The sequence below is a fragment of the Somniosus microcephalus genome, chromosome 5 (assembly GCF_052327205.1).
Source record: "Somniosus microcephalus isolate GS21.2 chromosome 5, FLI_Smic_1.0, whole genome shotgun sequence".
Taxonomy (NCBI): Eukaryota; Metazoa; Chordata; class Chondrichthyes; order Squaliformes; family Somniosidae; genus Somniosus; species Somniosus microcephalus.
Window position 1 is genome coordinate 285,856,998 of NC_140991.1, and position 20,775 is coordinate 285,877,772.

The following is a 20,775-nucleotide window of genomic DNA, read 5'->3' on the forward strand; positions in this document are numbered from 1 at the left end:
CTTTTGGAGCAAAACTGCCCTCAAGATGCAATCTGAAGAATGGTGTAATAAAGAGAGAGTGTCAACTTCACCTGTGAGCAACACGACCACTGCTAGACCTACCACCACCCAGTCTACAGCGCAATGTAATGGAGTGACACAAGACATTCTGTCAATGAATCTGACCACCGAAGAGATAATCACTGCATTCTATGTTAGTTTTGCTCTCTTAGTTATTGAAGCATTCCTGATTTTAGGACTGGTATACCAATTGTACATGCAACAGAAAAAGGTGAGGAAATTACAAGATCCACTCGTTCTGTCCAACATGTTTGAATTACCTTTCAAGGGAGTTACCGATGAAAACTCACACCACACTAAATTTTGAAAAAAAAAAACTTTTATTTCAAACTTTTTTTTTTAAATACAAAACATTTGGTCTTTTCAAGTTAATTCTTTTTGAAAAAGTAAAATGTAGTGCGACTGTAAGATCTAATCCATGGAAAGCCATATCCTGAGACAATGTAGTATCTAATCATGAGCAGCAGTGTAACGGATTAGGCAATTGGTTGGTCGTGAGTAAATAAAAACCTATTCTGTTCCACTTGAGAACATTCTTTATCCATCACATTAAAACTCGCACCAAGGATAAAAATGGGTGCCTAACCAAACCTTTGCATTTTTGGTTTATTACTGATATTCTGAAGTTACTTTATCAAAAAATACTACAAGAGCATCGGCAAACAGTCAAATGAAAAACATACAATCAGAAACATGCAAAACACATTTTTCTCAACACCAGTTAACATTTAGTGAAAACATACTGCCCAATATCTTGAAACCTAGAGAGTGCTAATGGAAGAAGACACATCCAGTGGATGGAAGTTAATTCCCTCAACGTTGCACACAAAATCGCAAGTTAACTTATTAAACAAGCGTTGCTCCCCATACATACTACAATGTTGTGAAATATCTTAAACCTTCTAAACACACGTCATAAAAGTACTTCAAGTTGTAGAAAACTATAATGAATTTTGTGAATGTTGTTCGAGCTCAACATAATACTGTAAGGATAAAGGCAGACAGTTCATTTAATTTAACTTTATCGTCTTCAATTACATTTTTAAGAATTAGGGTGTCATAATACAATGTGACTGTTCAATATGCACCAATACCAACATTTGCTCGCTACAAAATCCAGATAACAAATCACTTTTTTTTTGAACCATTGGTTTTTGGCAACAACTTAAGAGACAAGCAGTAAGAAAGTGTGGCATATACACAACATTTTGGGGCAATCCTAGTGTTTTTCCCTTAAGAAATTTTAGCTCCGCTCTTTTCCATTGTCTCTTTAATCATCAATAAATCATAACTGCATTATACAGGAAACTTTGGTTTATCCGGAGGTTGTATGTCCGGAAACCTTGATCCACCGGCAGAAATCAGGAGCCGTTTTGTTAGGTTTTTTTTCTTCTCGTGGCTTTTTTTCCCCCCAACAGTCAGGCTCTGGAAAGTCTCTCTGAAGCTGTTGCTAAGCTACAGAGATGCTTCCAAGGTACGGGCCGACTGTTTAGAAGCTGTTGCTAAGCAACAGTGTTTGTTGTCAGATACGGAGATGAAAACCTCCGTATCCTTCAGAATTGGCGCTGGTTTGTCCGGCAGTTTTGATAGATCGGCAACAGCTCGGTCCTGTCGGTGCCGGATATCAAAGTTTCCTGTAATCCACAAAGTAGGAGATGAAATAGTGATCTGTAGACTAAACAGATTTGTATCATCCATCCCTACTTAAACCCCCCTTTAAATTACAGAAAGATTGTGATGGGCATATTTGTTTAGGCTTAAAGCCTTCTTCAACCAATTTTTAAAAATCACCACTTCACAAAGCTGCACTATCTAATTTTTAGGTCTATATAAAGTCAATAAGGTAAACATTCACCAAATTCATGTTGACTTGGTCATAAGTAGCTTGTGAGGAAGAGCATAACTAGAGGTCATCAATATAAGATAGTCACCAAGAAATCCAATAGGGAATTCAGAAGAAACTTCTTTACCCAGAGTGATGAGAATGTGGAACTCACTAACACAGGGAGTGGTTGAAGCGAATAGTATAGATGCATTTAAGGGGAGGCTAGACAAGCATATGAGGGAGAAGGGAATAGAGGGTTATGCTGATAGATTTAGATGAGGAAAGATGGGAGATGACTAATAGAAAGATGAGGTGCTGTTCCTCGAGCTGCCATCAACAGCAGAAAGTGCCAGCGATTTACTTGTACTTCTTACAATCTAGTATACTGTATTCGCTGCTCACGATGCGGTCTCCTCTACATTAGGGAGGCCAAACGCAGATTAGGTGACCGCTTTGCGGAACATCTCCGTTCAGTCCGCAAGCGTGACCCTGAGCTTCCGGTCACCTGTCACTTTAATTCTCCCCTCCACTCCCACTCTGATCTCTCTGTCCTCGGCCTCTTGCACTGTTCCAGTGAAGCTCAACATAAGCTCGAGGAACAGCACCTCATCTTTCTATTAGGCACTTTACAGCCTTCTGGACTTAACATCGAGTTCAACAATTTTAGACGATAAATTGGCCCCTGTATTTCTTTATATATTTTTTTCTCTCTCGTTTCCTCACATGGTAGCTGTTAATGTTGTTGTTGCCATCATCATTTGCACATCATCTAGAGCTATCTTTTGTTTCTTAACTTGTCCCATTACCTCTTCTTTTGCCTTGCACCATCATTCCTTTTGTCACTCAATCTCTCCTGTCTCCCATCCCATCACAGACCTTCCCTTTGTTCTTTCCTCCTCTCCTCCCTTCCCCTGCTTAAAAATCTCTCTTCCCTAAATTTTTCTAGTTCTGACTCGGTTTCTCTCTCCTCGATGCTGCCTGACCTGCTGAATGTTTCCAGCACTTTCTGTTGTTATTTCAGACTTGCAGCATCCGCGGTATTTTGTTTTTGTATTAGATAGAGGGGTTGGAGGAGGCTCGTGTGGAGCATAAACATCGGCATAGACCAGTGGGGCCGAATGACCTGTTTCTGTGCTATACGTTTGATGTAATTCTATTACAATGCAACACGCTTTCAAAATATATCTACACCAAAAATCTAGTCTTAACATTAATGTCTTGGGTCAGCTATGATGTGCAATAAATGTGACTCACCAGGTAATTTCTGAGTAATGAAACTGCAAGTCATGGTCCCTCACATATGGACAAATTTATCACGCATTGATGGCTGTGACAGTCTAACGCTTGAAATAGGTTTTCAATTGAAAAAGATCAACTTTAAATGAATGCTCAAGGGGTTTTTGCTGCCCTAAAAAAATCAACTGAAGTTGCTTTAATGTCCCATTCTCACTGTGGAATACGATTTTTATTCACACTGGTACTCTTTCCGCCAACTGTTATAAGCAGGACTAGATCTTGCCACGAGAAGGGACAGAGCTGCTGTGCAAAAGTATCTATTGCATCGTCATCACATGCAAGTGACAGAACATTTTTCATCTTTTGGCAAATTTCAACGTGAACTGGGTATGTGTGAAGAAAAACACCTCCTGAAGTGTCTCTAAGAGCAGGGTGTCGAGTCATTCATTTCATCTTTATTTTTAATGATTGATCAGTGTCATGGATGCATTTAAGGGGAAGCTAGATAAGTATATGAGGAAGAAAGGAATAGAAGGATATGCTGACAGGGTTAGATGAAGTAGGGTGGGAGGAGGTTCATGTGGAGCAGAGACTAGTTGGGCCAAATGGCCTATTTCTGTGTTGTAAATTCTATGTAATTTTGCCAAGCATGGCAGGCAAAACAGAATGGTTTATGGAAAGGTTTCGGGTTTTGGCTGGGTATCCATAATGTGGGTCTACCTCGTCTAGATCGAAAAATTATCCAAAATCCTACAGTAACTTCACAGAAACACTGTTTACTAACTTGGAAAGAAAAGAGCATCCCAAGTATTAGCCACCTCTATTCTCACACTCAAAATACAATGCAGCTTAATGAGGCCCATGTTACCAATTATTAAGGAAATCACCTTGGATGGTTCGACAGTATGCCACACAAATATGTTTGCATAACAGCATGGTTCAAGGGTGGCACTAGACACTGCTGCTGACACAGTTTAGTTTCTTCTTTTCTTCAAACTGCCTGTCCACCACCATGGATAGAGCTTCTAGAAACTTCTCTACTGTTGCAGACGATGACTGGAAAGACAATGGAAAATAACATCAGAAAAACAACTCAAACACTTCTCAATACACTAGGCCAGATCAATGACCCAAATGCAAATAAAATTGGATTGGATAAGCCAATTCGACGAGGAGCGAAACAAAACATAATTCTCTTGTAAGGAAAGGGTTAATTAGACGGACTTGAGGGTGCTAATGTAATACCGCTTTATGTCTTTATATTGTAATGATGCAATTTTTTAGCTTTTAAGAAATATTCTTAAATAGTAATATCTTAAAATAGTTGTGTATCAAGATGTTGACCACTGAACTTTTGAACTGAGACTGACCTTCCAGCACTGGCAGGTTTTAATCTGAAGTAACCATCTGTTTAACAAGAGAAGTTAATTGGAGACATGCCATTGCATTCTGGTTCCCAATTTTCAGAGGAACAGTTTGCAACGGCACATTCCCAATTTTCTTCATATTTACTGATTTTTAAAATTAATTCACGGGATGTGGGCATCACTGGCAAGGCCAGCATTTATTGCCCATCCCTAATTGCCCTTGAGAAGGTGGTGGTGAGCCGCCTTCTTGAACCGCTGCAGTGCGGGTGGTGAAGGTCTTCCTACAGTGCTGTTAGGGAGGGAGTTCCAGGATTTTGACCCAGCGACGATGAAGGAATGACAATATATTTCCAAGTCAGGATGGTGTGCGACTTGGTGGGGAACTTGGAGGTGGTGGTGTTCCCCTGCGCCTGCTGCCCTTCTAGCTGATGGAGGTCGCGGGTTTGGGAAGTGCTGTCGAAGAAGCCGTGGCGAGCTGCTGTACTATATCTTGTAGATGGTACACACTGCAGCCACGGTGCACCGGTGGTGGAGGGAGTGAATGTTTAAGGTGGTGGATAGGGTGCCAATCAAGCGGGCTGCTTTGTCCTGGATGGTGTCGAGTGTCTTGAGCGTTGTTGGAGCTGCACCTATCCAGGTAAGTGGAGAGTATTCCATCACACTCCTGACTTGTGCCTTGTAGGTGGTGGAAAGGCGCTGGGGAGTCAGGAGGAGAGTTACTTGCAGAATACCCAGCCGCTGACTTGCTCTTGTAGCCACAGTATTTATGTGGTTGGTCCAGTTAAGTTTCTGGTCAATGGGGACGCCCAGGATGTTGATGGTGTGGGATTCAACAAAAGTAATGCCATCAAATGTCATGGGGAGTTGGTTAGACGCTCTCTTGTTGGAGATGGTCATTGCCTGGCACATGTGTGGCATAAATGTTACTTGCCGCTTATCAGCGCTAGCCTGGATGTTAGTCATAGAGTCATAGAGTTTTACAGCACAGAAAGAGGCCCTTCGGCCCATCGTGTCTGCGCCGTCCATCAATCCCTGTCCAGTCTAATCCCATTTTCCAGCATTTGGTCCATAGCCTTGTATGCAATGGCATTTCAAGTGCTCATCCAAATGCTTCTTGAATGTTGTGAGGGTTCCTGCCTCTACCACCCTTTCAGGCAGAGAGTTCCAGATTCCAACCACCCTCTGGGTGAAAAAGTTCCTCCTCAAATCCCCTCTAAATCTCCTGCCCCTTACCTTGAATCTATGCCCCCTTGTTATTGACCCCCCTACTAAGGGGAAAAGTTCCTCTTTATCTACCCTATCTATGCCCCTCATCATTTTGTACACCTCAATCAGGTCCCCCCCCTCAGCCTTCTTTGCTCTAATGAAAACAACCCCAGCCTGTTTAGTCTTTCTTCATAGCTGAGGCACTCCATCCCAGGTAACATCCTGGTGAATCTTCTCTGCACCCTCTCTAAAGCAATCACATCCTTCCTATAGTGAGGCGACCAGAACTGCACACAGTACTCCAGCTGTGGCCTCACCAGCGTTTTGTACAGCTCCATCATAACCTCCCTGCTCTTATATTCTATGCCTCGGCTAATGAAGGCAAGTATCCCATATGCCTTTTTAACCACCTTATCTACCTGTTCCGCTGCCTTCAGGGATCTATGTACATGCACACCAAGGTCCCTCTGAGCCTCTGTACTTCCTAGGGTCCTACCACTCATTGTGTACTCCCTTGCCTTATTTGTCCGTCCAAAATGCATCACCTCGCACTTTTCAGGGTTAAATTCCATTTGCCACTTTTCCGCCCATCTGACCAACTCGTTTATATCTTCCTGTAGCCTGAGGCTTTCCTCCTCACAATTTACCACCCCACCAATTTTCGTGTCATCTGCGAACTTACTGATCATACCTTTTACATTCTCATCCAAATCATTTATGTAGATCACAAACAGCAAGGGACCCAGCACCGATCCCTGAGGTACCCCACTAGACACAGGCTTCCAGTCACAAAAGCAACCTTCGACCATCACCCTCTGCCTCCTGCCACTCAGCCAGTTTAGGATCCAACGCGCCAAGGCACCCTGGATCCCATGGGCTCTTACCTTCTTGACCAGTCTCCTATGCGGGACTTTGTCAAAAGCTTTACTGAAGTCCATGTAAACCACATCCACAGCATTTCCCTCATCCACACACCTAGTCACCCCCTCGAAAAATTCAATCAGATTTGTCAGACATGATTTACCCTTGACAAAGCCATGCTGACTATCCCCGATTAATCCTTGCCTCTCCAAGTGGAGACTAATTTTGTCCCTCAGAATTTTTTCCAATAATTTCCCTACCACAGATGTTAGGCTCACTGGCCTGTAATTCCCTGGTTTATCCCTGCTACCCTTCTTGAATAATGGTACTACGTTAGCTGTTCTCCAGTCCTCTGGTACATCCCCTGTGGCCAGAGAGGTTCTGAAAATTTGTGTCAGAGCCCCTGCAATCTCCTCCCTTGCCTCACACAACAGCCTGGGATACATCTCGTCCGGGCCTGGGGATTTATCCACTTTTTGGCCTGCTAAAACCGCTAGTACCTCCTCCCTCCCGATGTTAATATGTTCAAGTATGTCACAGTCCCCTTGCCCGATTTCTATGTCTACATCATCTTTCTCCATAGTGAAGACAGATGCAAAAAATTCATTTAAAACCCCGCCTACATCATCTGGCTCTACACACAGATTGCCACTTTGGTCCCTAATGGGCCCTACCCTTTCCCTGGTTATCCTCTTGCCCTTAATATACTTATAAAACATCTTAGGATTTTCCTTTATTTTGCTCGCCAGTGTTATTTCATGGCCCCTCCTCACCCTCCTAATTTCTTTTTTAAGTATGCCCCTGCACTTTTTATACTCCTCTCGGGCTTCCTCCGTCTTTAGTCTTTTGTAACTGCCAAAAGCCCCCCTTTTTTTCCTAATGCATTTTTGTATATCCCTTGTCATCCAAGGTTCCCTTTGCTTGTTGGTCCCACCCTTGACCTTTACAGGAACATGTTGGCGTTGTACTCTCTCTATTTCCCTTCTGAAAGCCTCCCACTGCTTTGATGTGGATTTTCCTATAAGTAGCTGCTCCCAGTCCACTTTGGCCAGATCCTGCCTTATCATATTAAAAATCGGCCATCCCCCAATTTAGAACCCTTATTTCCGGGCCGTCATTGTCTTTTTCCATGACCACCTTAAATCTCACCGAATTATGGTCACTGTCGCCAAAATGCTCTCCTACTGACACTTCCACCACTTGCCCGGCTACATTCCCAAGAATTAGGTCCAGTACCGCCCCCTCTCTTGTAGGACTTTCTACATGTTGGCTCAAAAAGCTCTCCTGGATGCACTTTAAGTATTTTGCACCCTCTAAGCCTTTCACACTCTGACTATTCCAATATTGGGGAAGTTGAAATCCCCCACTATTATTACCCTATTATTTTCGCACTTCTCCGAGATTTGCCTACATATCTGTTCCTCTATCTCCCCCTGACTGTTTGGGGGCCTATAGTACACTCCCAGCAAGGTGCTTGCCCCCTTTTTGTTTTTAATTTCTACCCATATGGCCTCATTAGAGGAACCCGCTAATATATCATCCCACCTTACAGCAGTAATTGACTCCTTAATTAATATTGCAACACCCCCTCCCCTTTTACACCCCCCTCTGTCTCGCCTGAAGATTCTATACCCCGGAATATTGAGCTGCCAGTCCTGACCCTCCCTCAACCATGTCTCCGTGATAGCAACAATATCGTACTCCCATGTGTTCAACAACAACTTCAGTTCATCCACCTTATTTGCAAGACTCCTTGCATTAAAATAAATGCCTTTCAGCCCTGCCATATTCCCTTTTGCCCTCACATATTTTCTCTGCCTTCCCAGCTGACTTGTTTTTTCCTCTGTATTTGGCTGTAAATCACCCCCTACTATATCTCCACTCTGTATCCCATCCCCCCCCCCCCCCAGCAGTGCTAGCAAACCTCCCCGCAAGGATATTGGTCCCCCTCTGGTTCAGGTGTAGACCGTCTGACTTGTACAAGTCCCACCTTCCCCAGAAGCAGGCCCAGTGATCCAGGAAACTAAAGCCCTCCCCCCTGCACCATCCCTTTAGCCACGCATTCATCTGTTTTATCTTCCTATTCCTATACTCACTAGCACGTGGCACCGGGAGTAATCCAGAGATTACAACCTTTGAGGTCCTGCTCTTTAATCTTCCACCTAGCTCCCTAAATTCTTGCTGCAGGACCTCATCCCTCTTTTTACCTATGTCGTTGGTACCAATGTGGACCACGACCTCTGCCTGTTCACCCTCCCCCTCCAGAATGCCCTGCAGCCGCTCAGTGACATCCTTGACCCTGGCACCAGGGAGGCAACAAACCATCCTGGATTCACATCTATGGCCACAGAAACGCCTATCTGTTCCCCTTACTATAGAATCCCCTACCACTATTGCTCTCCCACTCTTTTTCCTCCCTTCCTGGGCAGCAGGAGCACCCACAGTGCCAGGAAGTTGGCTGCTGCTGCCTTCCCCTGGTGAGTCATCCCCCTCAACAGTATCCAAATCGGTATACCTGTTTGAGAGGGGAATGGTCACAGGGGGTCTCCTGCACTACCTGCCAAGTCCAAGTCTTGCTGCATATGGGCACAGACTGCTTCATTATCTGAGGAATTGCAAATAGAACTGAACACTGTGTAATCATCAGTGAACATCCCCACTTCTGACCTTATGATGGAGGGAAGATCATTGATGAAGCAGCTGAAGATGGTTGGGCCTAGGACACTGCCCTGAGGAACTCCTGCAGAAATGTCCTGGGGCTGCAAAGATTGGCCTCCAAGAACCACAACCATCTTTTCTTTGTGTTAGGTATGACTATAGTCAGTGAAGAGTTTTCCCCCTGATCCCCACTGACTTCAATTTTACTCGGGCTCTTGGTGCCACACTCGGTCAAATGCTGCCTTGATGTCAAGGGCAGTCACTCTCACCTCACCTCTGGAATTCAGCTCTTTTGTCCATGTTTGGACCAAGGCTGTAATGAGGTCTGGAGCCGAGTGATCCTGGTGGAACCCAAACTGAGCATCAATTAGCAGGTTGTTGGTAAGTGCCACTTGATAGCACTGTTGATGACACCTTCTATCACTTTGCTGATGAATGAGTAGGCTGATGGGGCAGTAATTGGCCGGATTGGATTTGTCCTGCTTTTTGTGGACAGGACATATGTGGGCAATTTTTCACTTTGTCGGGTAGATACCAGTGTTGTAACTGTACGAGAACAGCTTGGCTGGAGGCACGGCTAGTTCTGGAGCACAAATCTTCAACACTACAGCAGGGATGTTGTCGGGGCCCATAGCCTTTGCCATATCCAGCGCGTTCAACCGTTTCTTGATATCACGTTGAGTGAATCGAATTGGCTAAAGACTGGCTTCTGTGGTGGTGGTGACCTCAGGACAAGACAGAGATGGATCATCCACTCGGCACGTCTGGCTGAAGATGGTTGCGAACGCTTCAACCTCGTCTTTTGCACTCACTGCCATCATTGAGGATGGGGATGTTTATGGAGCCTCCTCCTCCCGTTAGTTGTTTAATTGTCTACCACCATTCATGACTGAATGTGGCAGGACTGCAGAGTTTTGATCAGATTCGTTGGTAGTGGGGTCGCTTAGCTGTCTATAGCATGCTGCTTCCGCTGTTCCTGGCATGCTCTTCTACACTTTTCATTGAATCAGGGTTGTTCACCTGGTTTGATGGTAATGGTAGAATGAGGGATATCCCAGGCCATGAGGTTACAGATTGTGTTGGAATACAATTCTGCTGCTGCTGATAGTCCACAGCGCCTCATGGATGCCCAGTTTTGAGCTGCTAGATCTGTTCTGAATCTATCCCATTTAGCACGATGGTAGTGCCACACAAGATGGAGGGTGTCCACATTGTGAAGACGGGACTTCATCTCCACAGGCTGTGCAGTGGTTACTCCCATCAATACTGTCATGGACAGATGCATCTGCGACAGGTAGATTGGTGAGGGCAAGGTCAAGTAGGTGTTTCCCTCATGTTGGTTGGGTGCATGGATGACAGTCGTGCAAAAGGAAAACATCTGGGTAAAACATTATCTTTTTCATTAAGGATCAGCTGGTGCTGAATTGGACAGAATCAAAGACAGACTTATAATGAAAAGTTTCACTTGGTGGAATAGCAATTTTATGTAACAAAAGAGAAATTTGTGATAACAAAATGGGGAATTATACTAATCTCATTAGCCCAACGTAAAAAGAGCTCATTAGTAAGGAAATCAGCTTATTAACTGAAGTTATTGATAAGGTATAGGTCCAATTAGTTTCTCTTTATGTGGAGTTGTTCTTACCTTTTGATGCAACTATATAAAGTAGAAATGTGTGAATTGTCACATAGTAGGGGTAAGAGAAAAATATAAAAGTGGCAAATTACGAGGATTTAGATTCAAAGAGTTTGATCAACCTGAATACTGAGCTCAGAACTGTAACGCGTTCGAGTCCCCAACCATCAGCTGTGGTTGTCATTTCTATATTTTAAGTGCATGCTTAAGTACTTTTGCACGTGCTATATACTTAATATAAAACTATGAACGTTTGATCGTATTGATTGAGGACTAGATAGAACATCTAATCATGAAAAAATAAATCCTGTAAAACAGTACTTGGATGCCAAGCATTTCACTTACTTCAGTGAGGTGTGGCCTACTGAATGCTCTATATAGTGTACAGTATAACAGTACCTGGAGGTGGTCTCCTGCAAACTTAGAGCAACTGAAGCTTCCACAAATTATAGGTGGGGATTTTAATCTCTCTCCTGGTCAATCCAGTTTTGGACCATTTTTGCAGGAGCCAGGATGACCTTTTGGAATGTGACAGTGAGATGGGCCCAATAGCATATGGGGGCCAAACCCCCCATACTGTTTGGGATCTTACTTATTATTTACCATGGCAAGAGGTGTATTCACAAATTGACAATTTTATGGCATCCCAGAAGATGGTGACATGATCACTGTGGAGTCACTAAGATACCAAATAGTGTTCTCTGATCATGCTCCAAGCTCCCTTACATTTACTCCTTTTTCCAAAAAGGCAAAGGATCTGCAGTCAAGAATGAATAAGACATTGCTCGGCCCCACTTTGACACAAAGGCCGGAGAAGGTGATCAATAGGTATTCAGGAAACCTGGGATTGGTGGCTTCTAAGGCATCCCTGTGGAAGGTCTCAAGGCAGTATTGAGGTGACATATAAGCTACTTTCTCTCAGTTTCTGACTGAGGAGTAAAGAGGCTGTCTATGCTTTGGAGCAGAGATCGACCAGCTAGAGATGCAGTACAAAGCTTTCCATTCATAAGAAACATTCAGAGAGCTAATTAAGACTGAACTTAATCTTAACTCTCTCATCAGAACAAACCAAGTCCAGGCTACTTTGGAATAGACAATGGTTCTTTTGAGCAGGGGAATAAAATGGGGAAATTGCTGCCCAAACAATTAAAATACAAAGAAGCAGCTGCAACCACCCCAGCAACTAGGAATAGGAAATAAAACTGCACAAGGATCCCATTAAACTAACCAAAAATATTGTGAATTTTAGAAACATCTGTGCTATTCAGAATCTGAGGCAAGTGTCCCCAGATTAGTAGGTTCATTGCAAGGTCATAAGACTCCAAAGCTAAAGAAAGAACTTGCATTTATATAGCGTCTTTCACAACCTCAGGATGTCCCAAAGCACGTTACAGCCAATGAAGTACTTACTGAAGTGTAACCACTGTTGTAATGTAGGGAAACACAGCTGCCAATTTGTTCACAGCAAGCTCCCATAAACAGTAATGAGAACGACCAGATAATTTTTTTCAGCAAGGTTGGTAGAGGGATAAATATTGGCCAGGACACTGGTGGCAACTCCCCTGCTCTTCTTTGAAATAGTGCCATGGAACATCATGTCCACCTGAGAAGGCAGACGGGGCTTCAGTTTATTTTCTCATCCGAAAGGCCGACTCTCTGACAGTACAGCACTGGGAGTGTCAGCCTGGTTTATGTGCTCAAGTCTCTGGAGTGGGACTTGAACTCACAACCTTCTGACTCAGAGGAAAGAGTGCTACCATTGAGCCACGGCTCCTTGTGATCAATTGGCACACCCTATGGAGCTGGCCAAGGTGGATATGTTGGTGCCCCTCATAATAGGGTAGAGGGTAAATCACCTGGCTCAGATGGGTACACTACAATTCTACAGTAAAATTCCTGCCTGAAGTTGGGCTACACAATCTAAGGAATAAGGAGTTCAAACCAATGTTGCCAATACTGCATGGTGCAGTTGCAACCCACTTGTATTTATTTGAGAACTACGAACCCTCTCATCACTAACGTTTTTGGTCAGTCATTTAAGTCAACCTAATTGAGTTCAATGTCAAAAAAAAGCCTACGGTAGTAATCTCAGAAAATGCTGGAAATACTCAGGTCAGGCAGCATCTGTGGAGAGAGAAACAGAGTTAACGTTTCCGGTCGATGACCTTTTGTCAGAACCTGAAACGTTACCTCTGCACTTCTCTCCACAGATGCTGCCTGGCCTGCTGAGTATTTCCAGCATTTTCTGTTTTTATTTCAGATTTCCAGCACCTGCACTCTTTTGCTTTTGTGACAGTAGTAATCTAATGGAATCACTCCCTGGGCATCCAGCATGCTATCGTCATCTAAACCCAACTATACCAGCCACTGAGGCGGACACACAGAAAAACTGATTGTGGAGAAACTTACCTGAATGTACAGTGCATGAGCTAGAAAGGGTAGCTTTCGCAAAACTCGTCCGCTAAGTCCTTCACTTTTCCTGCATTTCACAAAAATAGGAAAAAGTCTTCACAATGGAAACTTAGCTCCACAGTAATGTCAGTCCTTACATAAATAAACAGTAACAGCACTTTAGTCATAATGCCTAGGACTCAGTAGGACATACACAGTGCGAGATTCAGATCATATAGCAGGGTCTTTTTGATGCTCACAGTTAGCTATAAAAGTAGTTTTCAAACGCACAGCCACTTGATGTAAACGTTTATGGGGGAAGAGAACAAAAGAAAAACTACACTGGTGTGAAACTTCGGTCACAAGGAGCTGTGCTGATGCACCAACATAGTGGACAATAGAGGGATAGGAGGCCGAGATTTGTCCTCAATTCACCCATAGGCCGAGTCACAGATCCCAACCCTGCCAGTGTAGGGAAGTAATGAGCAGATGCTAGGTGGTTCCATAGTTAGAGGGGTAGGGGGAAATCAAACAAAAAGTCCAGGGGTACTTCTGTGCACCCCTCTAAACTTCACAACGCAGGCCTGGAAACAGAGCATTTGCCTGTTTGTCCTCTCGTCCACAAATGATGCCTGGAAACCAAGGGCAAGGGAGAAAAATTATACCATACCATACCACTTGACAGCGGTTAGAAACTACTGATTAAGATCCACCAACTAGTTTCCAATTATTCTGTAGTAATACAGCTATCTTGCAATACTGTAACTTTTTATTCTGTTAACAACCCCAAATATATCTAGTGAAAATAAAATTGACTTAATTGGAGATGTATATGCAGTATACAGCCAGTCCTTGTACATCCATCTTACATTAGCTAAGCAGTGAAAAGTACCCATGGACAAGTGACAAGGAGGTGCCCGCACATGGACTTGGCCTGATCACACACAGCAAAAGAAACTTACGCTGAAATATTCTTAAGTGCCAAACTTAGCCTGGACACATCATTTTCCAAGAAGTTGATCATCTGCAGTTCTCTCAGGGTCAGCAGCTGCTGTCTAGGGTAGATGATCTGGCGCTAAAAATTAAAAGAGAGTTAAGAACTCCACAGACAACTCGTCTTGTTCTCTCGCTCGCCCTTCCGAGAAAGAAATTCATTTAGCAGTCTCAGTAACACGACAGCTCAAGTTTCATCCCAGCAAACAGAGACAACGGCACGATACCTTCATCAGTTCCTCCAGACAAGAGAGGTAGATCTTAAAGATGGCTGCAGCAGATGGCGGCCCAATGTACTGCTTGATATCTGCTCGGTCCACAAAAGCCAAGTCTATTTTTTCTGTGATGTTTGACGTAGTCAGAATTACAACATTGGGAAATCTGTGGGGAGGGGAGTTAGAGAAAGGAATCATGTACATAGCGAAGAGCATTAAGTGCAGAAACTTCTTTTTCTTCAAAAACAACTTGTATTTATATAGCACCTTTAACATAGTAAAATGTCCCACAGCGCTTCACAGGAGTATTAAGGCAAAAAAATTTGACACCGAGCCATATAAGGAGAAATTAGGGCAGATGACCAAAAGCTTAGTCAAAGAGGTAGGTTTTAAGGAGTGTCTTAAAAGGAAGAGGGGTAGGGAGACAGAGAGGCTTAGGCAGGGAATTCCAGAGCTTAGGGCGTAGGCAACAGAAGGCATGGCCACCAATGGTTGAGCAATTATAATCAGGGATGCTCAAGAGGGCAGAATTAGAGGAGCACAGATATCTCGGGGGGGGGGGGGGGGGGGGGGGGGTTGTGGGGCTGGAGGAGATTACAGAGATAGGGAGGGGCGAGGCCATGAAGGGATTTGAAAACAAGGATGAGAATTTTGAAATCGAGGTGTTGCTTAACCGATGTAGGTCAGCGAGCACAGGGGTGATGGGCGAATGGGACCTGGTGCAAGTTAGGACACAGGCAGCCAAGTTTTGGATAACCTCAAATTTACGTAGGGTAGAACGTAGGAGGCCAGCCAGGAGTGTGTTGGAATTGTCAAGTCTAGAGGCAATAAAAGCATGGATGGGGGTTTCAGCAGCGGATAAGCTGAGGCAAGGGCAGAGACGGACGATGTTATGGAGATGGAAATAGGCAGTGTTAGTTATGCCGCGGATATGTGGTCAAAGCTCATTTCAGGGTCAAATATGACACCAAGGTTGCGAATAGTGTGGTTCAACCTCAGACAAATGCTAGGGAGAGGAATGGATTCAGTGGCTAGGGAACAGAGTTTGCGGCGGGGACCGAAAACAATGGCTTCGGTCTTCCCAATATTTAATTGGAGAAAAGTTTTCCTCGATGTCGGACAAGCAGTCTGACAATTTAGAGACCGTGGAGGGGTCGAGAGAAGTGGTGGTGAGGTAGAGCTGGGTGTCGTCGGCGTACATGTGGAAACTGACGCTGTGTTTTCGGATGATGTCGCCAAGGGGCAGCATGTAGATGAGAAATAGGAGGGGACCAAGGATAGATCCTTGGGGGACACCAGAGGTAACGATGTGGGAGCAGGAAGAGAAGCCATTGCAGGTGATTCTCTGGCTATGATTAGATAAGAATGGAACCAGGCGAGTGCAGTCCCACCCAGCTGGATGGCAGTGGAGAGGCACTGGAGAAGGATGGAGTGGTCAACCGTGTCAAAGGCTGCAGACAAGTCAAAAAGGACGAGGAGGATCATCAGGGATAGTTTATCTTTGTCAGTCACAAAGGATATCATTTGTGACTGATGAGAGCCGTTTCGGTACTGTGGCAGGGGCGGAAACCTGATTACTGTTAGTGTAGTCTAACAGTTCATGGATAGAACCCAATCAGAACAAAACTACATTTCAAGAAAAATGGAGCGTTGGCCATCAAGTCCAGTAGTCAGTACAAGTTTTGTTTTGAAACTGATATCTTTCCCCCCAAAGTCAGGAAATAGAAGACACTGAGGTTGAAACACACATGACGAGTCAGACTTTTCCAGATTATTATTTTTTTTAAATTGGGTATTGAGATATGCTGCGGAACTTGTTACTATACAATTGATAAAATACACTTAACTCTCATTTCCCTCTCCATAGTAACAGTACCTTTTCAGCTGCTTAATTTAAAAAATCCTAATATGCCAGATAGCAATTCTTAAAGAAAATGTGATTAGTTAGATAAAGGATATTATAACAATTAACAAAAGGTAGTCCTGTTGTGATTAACCTGCAACTATATTCATTCAAAAATAAATTCACACCTATGTTCGCACACACACAAGCACTGGTTCACAGACGTTTCTACAAAAAAACAGCCAAAGTAAATGACCATATTAAATCTATGTCGTTTATTCTTTTCTAAATGTTTAAGTATCTTTTCACCCAGTTTTCCTCATTGCATTGAAACTTCCTCACCCACACTATCCTATATTATACCAAAATTCATTAACACTCCTGTCCAGATTTAATTCTTTTCAGAAAGAGAACTCCTTTACGTCACTAAAATAAAGCCACCTAGAGCAGTAAAAAAAAATTGTTAGGCAAGGGTTATGGAACCAAGGCGGGTAAATGTAGTTGCCATGATCTAATTGAATGGCGGAACAGGCTCGAGGGGCTAAATCTCCTACTCCTGTTCCTATGATGCCACAGCAGTTGATCCCCTGTGCAGTATGCTACAGTGTTAGGATGCTGCTTTCTGGGGCAATTTTCCACACACCAAATTTCCGGTCTCAGCTAGGTCACTGTGGGGAGAAGCCAGGTTATGTTGCACAGGACAGAAGGCAAAAAGTATCAGGAACTGACTGCTGTTCACCTTCTAGTTATAGAGATTTGCAAGCAATTTACTCTGACAACCTTCTCCGTTAGGGCAGGAAGCACTGTACAAGGAGACGCAAGGTACAGGGAGGCCAGCAGAAGGGAAAAAATACATCAAAGCAAGCATTTATCTCCTTCTCTTTGAACTTTATACAACTCCTGGTCGTCTTTTGTTCCAAAGTTGGTTTCACATTTCATTTTAGCTAAAAATCCCTCTCCCCATAGAAACACCCACCCAAAGGCTAATCAAACATTAAATTTAAATTAACTAGTTCTGTAGTTCTATGACAAGTTATTTAGCACAGTGATGTAACCAGTTCTTAAGATAGACATTTAGGGAGGAACTTTAACCCCGAAAAACTGGTGGGCTGGCTCTGGTGGGAAGTTAGTGCTAAAAATCTGAATCCTGACCCACATCCCACTTACTTCCAGTTATAAAGAGGCGGGCAGGCAAATCGCTCCCAGGAGGCAAGTCACCCATTTAAACATTATAGTGAGGCTGATGTGCCTCAGATTTAACCAGCATTTTAAATTTAACAGTGGTTGGTCGGGTATTGTAGGCCTCGTGAAACCCACCAGCTAATGGAAGGCGAGGACTGCTGGATCCAGGAAGCATGTGTATTAACACTTACCTCCTGTATCCACGTCCCTGCCTAACCCACCCCAGAACAGAGAACCCCACCCCAGACGAGGCTTCCTATTCCCCCCGCCCCTCCCCACAGCCCGGCCTGCAATTGCTTTCCTGGCCTCCTCCACCACCCTGATCAATGATCTTCAGGCCGCCCCTGATGTTCTCTGCCCTCCCCACACCCCCCGCCCCCACCCCCCATGCTCCTCCGGGCCCCCGATGTCGTTTGTCTCCCACCCACTCCCCACCTCCTGCCAATGCTCCTCCGGCCCCCTGATGTTGTCCGTCTCCCTCCCACCCCCCGATGTAATCTGCCTGCCTCCCTGATGCTCCTCCAGCCCCCCGATGTAATCTGCCTGCCTCCCTGATGCTCCTCCAGCCCCCCGATGTAATCTGCCTGCCTCCCTGATGCTCCTCCAGCCCCGATGTCGTCAGCCTGCCTCCCTGATGCTCCTCCAGCCCCGATGTAATCTGCCTGCCTCCCTGATGCTCCTCCAGCCCCGATGTCATCTGCCTGCTTCCCTGATGCTCCTCCAGCCCCGATGTCGTCAGCCTGCCTCCCTGATGCTCCTCCAGCCCCGATGTAATCTGCCTGCCTCCCTGATGCTCCTCCAGCCCCGATGTCATCTGCCTGCTTCCCTGATGCTCCTCCAGCCCCCCGATGTAATCTGCCTGCCTCCCTGATGCTCCTCCAGCCCCGATGTCATCTGCCTGCCTCCCTGATGCTCCTCCAGCCCCGATGTCATCTGCCTGCTTCCCTGATGCTCCTCCAGCCCCCCGATGTCGTCAGCCTGCCTCCCTGATGCTCCTCCAGCCCCGATGTCGTCAGCCTGCCTCCCTGATGCTCCTCCAGCCCCCCAATGTCGTCAGCATGCCTCCCTGATGCTCCTCCAGCCCCCGATGTCATCTGCCTGCCTCCCTGATGCTCATCCAGCCCCCGATGTCATCTTTCTTCCTCCCCCCCGATGTCGTCTGCCTCCCATGACTTTCATCTGCTTTCCCCTAGGATGCTCCTTTGGCCCGCCGATGTCATCGGCTTCCCCCACTCCGTGCTCCTCCAGCCCACACTCGATCATCTTGCGCCTCCCCACCCCACAATCAGCCCCCGCCCCCCCCCAAATCAGCTTCCCCCCCACTTCCACCTTGATCCCTCCCTCCTCAGTGCGGCTTAGTGCCGCAGGCCTACCCGCCCGCAGCCAGCCTGCATTTCCAGCTGGCTGGCTGCGGATGGGAAATAGAGGTTTCAAATGTAAATCAGGCCCTGCGGTTAAATTTGACAGGGCCTGCGGGAAACCCGTTCTCCCGGGTTTCCCCAACCGCTTCCAAGCCCCCCCTCCCAACCTGTCAAAGGATTAAAATTCAGGCCTTAATCACATGTTTCCTACCAAAATGGACATGCTCAGATAATATTCATGTTAAAATCTTGAAGGGACATAAATTAATTTGTTTCAGCAGATACATTTCAGCACCTCAAAACACCGAGGATTTCAAGCAAGACGGTGTGCCGGCCTCCAATGCAAAGCTGTGGATCCTCACATTTTATGGCAGAATTGACAATTACTGTATTTACAAGGATATTACTAGAATTGAGAATATATAACTATCAGGAAAGTTCGAGTAGACTGGGGCTTTTTTCCCTAGAAAAGAAAAGTCTAAGAGGAGACCTGATGGGGGTCTTCAAAATTATGAAGGGATTCAATAGGGTGGATGTAGAGAACGTCTTTCCAGTTGTGGCTGGGTCCAGAATAAAGGGGCATAAATACAAGTCAGACACTAACCAATCAAATAAAGAAGTGAGGAGGAATTTCTTTACTGAGAGTGGTGACAATGTGGGGAGTGATCATCTGCAGGGACATTTTTGTGGCCTTCTGTGCATGCGTGCGGTATCCTGGAGCTGCGCACGCGCACCCGATCCCCTTCTGCGCATGCATGACATTTACCGAAGCGGTGTATCCGCAGTACCCAAAAGTTTTGGCCTGCACTGTGGGCCACGCTTTCCTCGGCTCCGTGCGGAGGTCGTCACTGGATCCGTTGGTGGCCCGTGGGGGGAAGGGGGTGGGGTTGAAGAGAGTGGATCGAAAGGGGAGGGGGGGGGGGGGGGGAAAAAAGAGAGAGGACGGCGGGGGGAAAGAGAGGATGGCGGGTGGGGGGCGGGAAAGAGAGGATGGCGGGGGGGGGAAAAAGAGAGAGAGAGAGAGAGAAAGAGAAAAAAAGGAGAGAGAAAGGTGGGTGGGCAGACAAGGTGGTGGGCAGGGAGAGAGGAAGGTGGGCAGGGAGGGGAGAGAAAGAGAGAGTGAGAGAGAGAGAATCGGAGGGGAGGGGGTCAGGAACTTGGGAGGGGAGGGTAAAGAGTACGGAGAGCACAGTGGGGATGGGGAAGAACGCGATCCAGGTCTACGAGGGGGCGGGAAAAAGAGAGAAGAGAGTGAGAACGTGATCCAGATGGCAAGACGGTTCACATTCTTCAAACCCCACCACCTTTACACCCGCACCACATTCTTCCTCTCCTCCCTAGACCTGGTTGATTTCTCGAAATGCTCGGTGCATGTGTGGCAAGTGACATCATTGGACTGGATGAAATCCTGAAGCCATGACACCGTCACTATTCACTTCATACCCAATAAACCTGTTAACAATCCGTGACCCACACACAATGCCCCATCTATTGGGGGGGGGGGGGGGTGCAGGGGGAGGGGGAGAAAGGAGATCAGGAACTTGTTGGGGGGGGGATGGGGGGGGGGCGCGGGGGGAAGAGCGGAAGGTGGTCAGAAACTTGGGCAGGGGGAGACGGTCAGGAACTTGGGGGAGGGAAAAGATCAGAAATTCGGGGGGTGGGAGCAAGGTTAGGAACTTGTCTGGGGCAGGGGGGGGGTGACGAGAAAAGGTCTTAACCCACAAAGATGAGCCCTGTCTCTGTTCTATGTGAGCTCTGTTCTGTCTGGAGCCTGGCAGTCAGAATGGCTCGAATTACACTTTGCAAAGTACTTGATTACTTAGGCAGTCAGGATCTAATTACACATTCCAGCTAAACTGCTGGGTGTGTCTTGTCCTCAAAGGGGACCAATCAGAAATCAGGTCTAGCCCTCCAAAGTGATCAAGTACTCTGCAAAGTGTA

General features: G+C 45.7%; 1 protein-coding gene across 4 annotated transcripts in view; it reads right to left on the reverse strand.

Annotated features, from left to right (window-relative positions):
* Nucleotides 1–369: 369 nt before the first annotated feature.
* Nucleotides 370–20,775, reverse strand: part of trip13 (thyroid hormone receptor interactor 13) — a 45,200-nt gene continuing 24,794 nt past the window's right edge. For all 4 annotated transcript variants that reach the window (XM_085989088.1, XM_085989089.1, XM_085989087.1 and 1 more), the window contains exons 11-14: nt 14,461–14,614; nt 14,203–14,315; nt 13,259–13,328; nt 370–4,177 (exon numbers count right to left, since the gene is read on the reverse strand). In XM_085989088.1, coding sequence (XP_085845214.1) covers nt 4,073–4,177; nt 13,259–13,328; nt 14,203–14,315; nt 14,461–14,614 — 442 coding nt within the window. In that variant the 3' untranslated portion in view covers nt 370–4,072. The remainder of the gene's footprint in view (nt 4,178–13,258; nt 13,329–14,202; nt 14,316–14,460; nt 14,615–20,775) is intronic.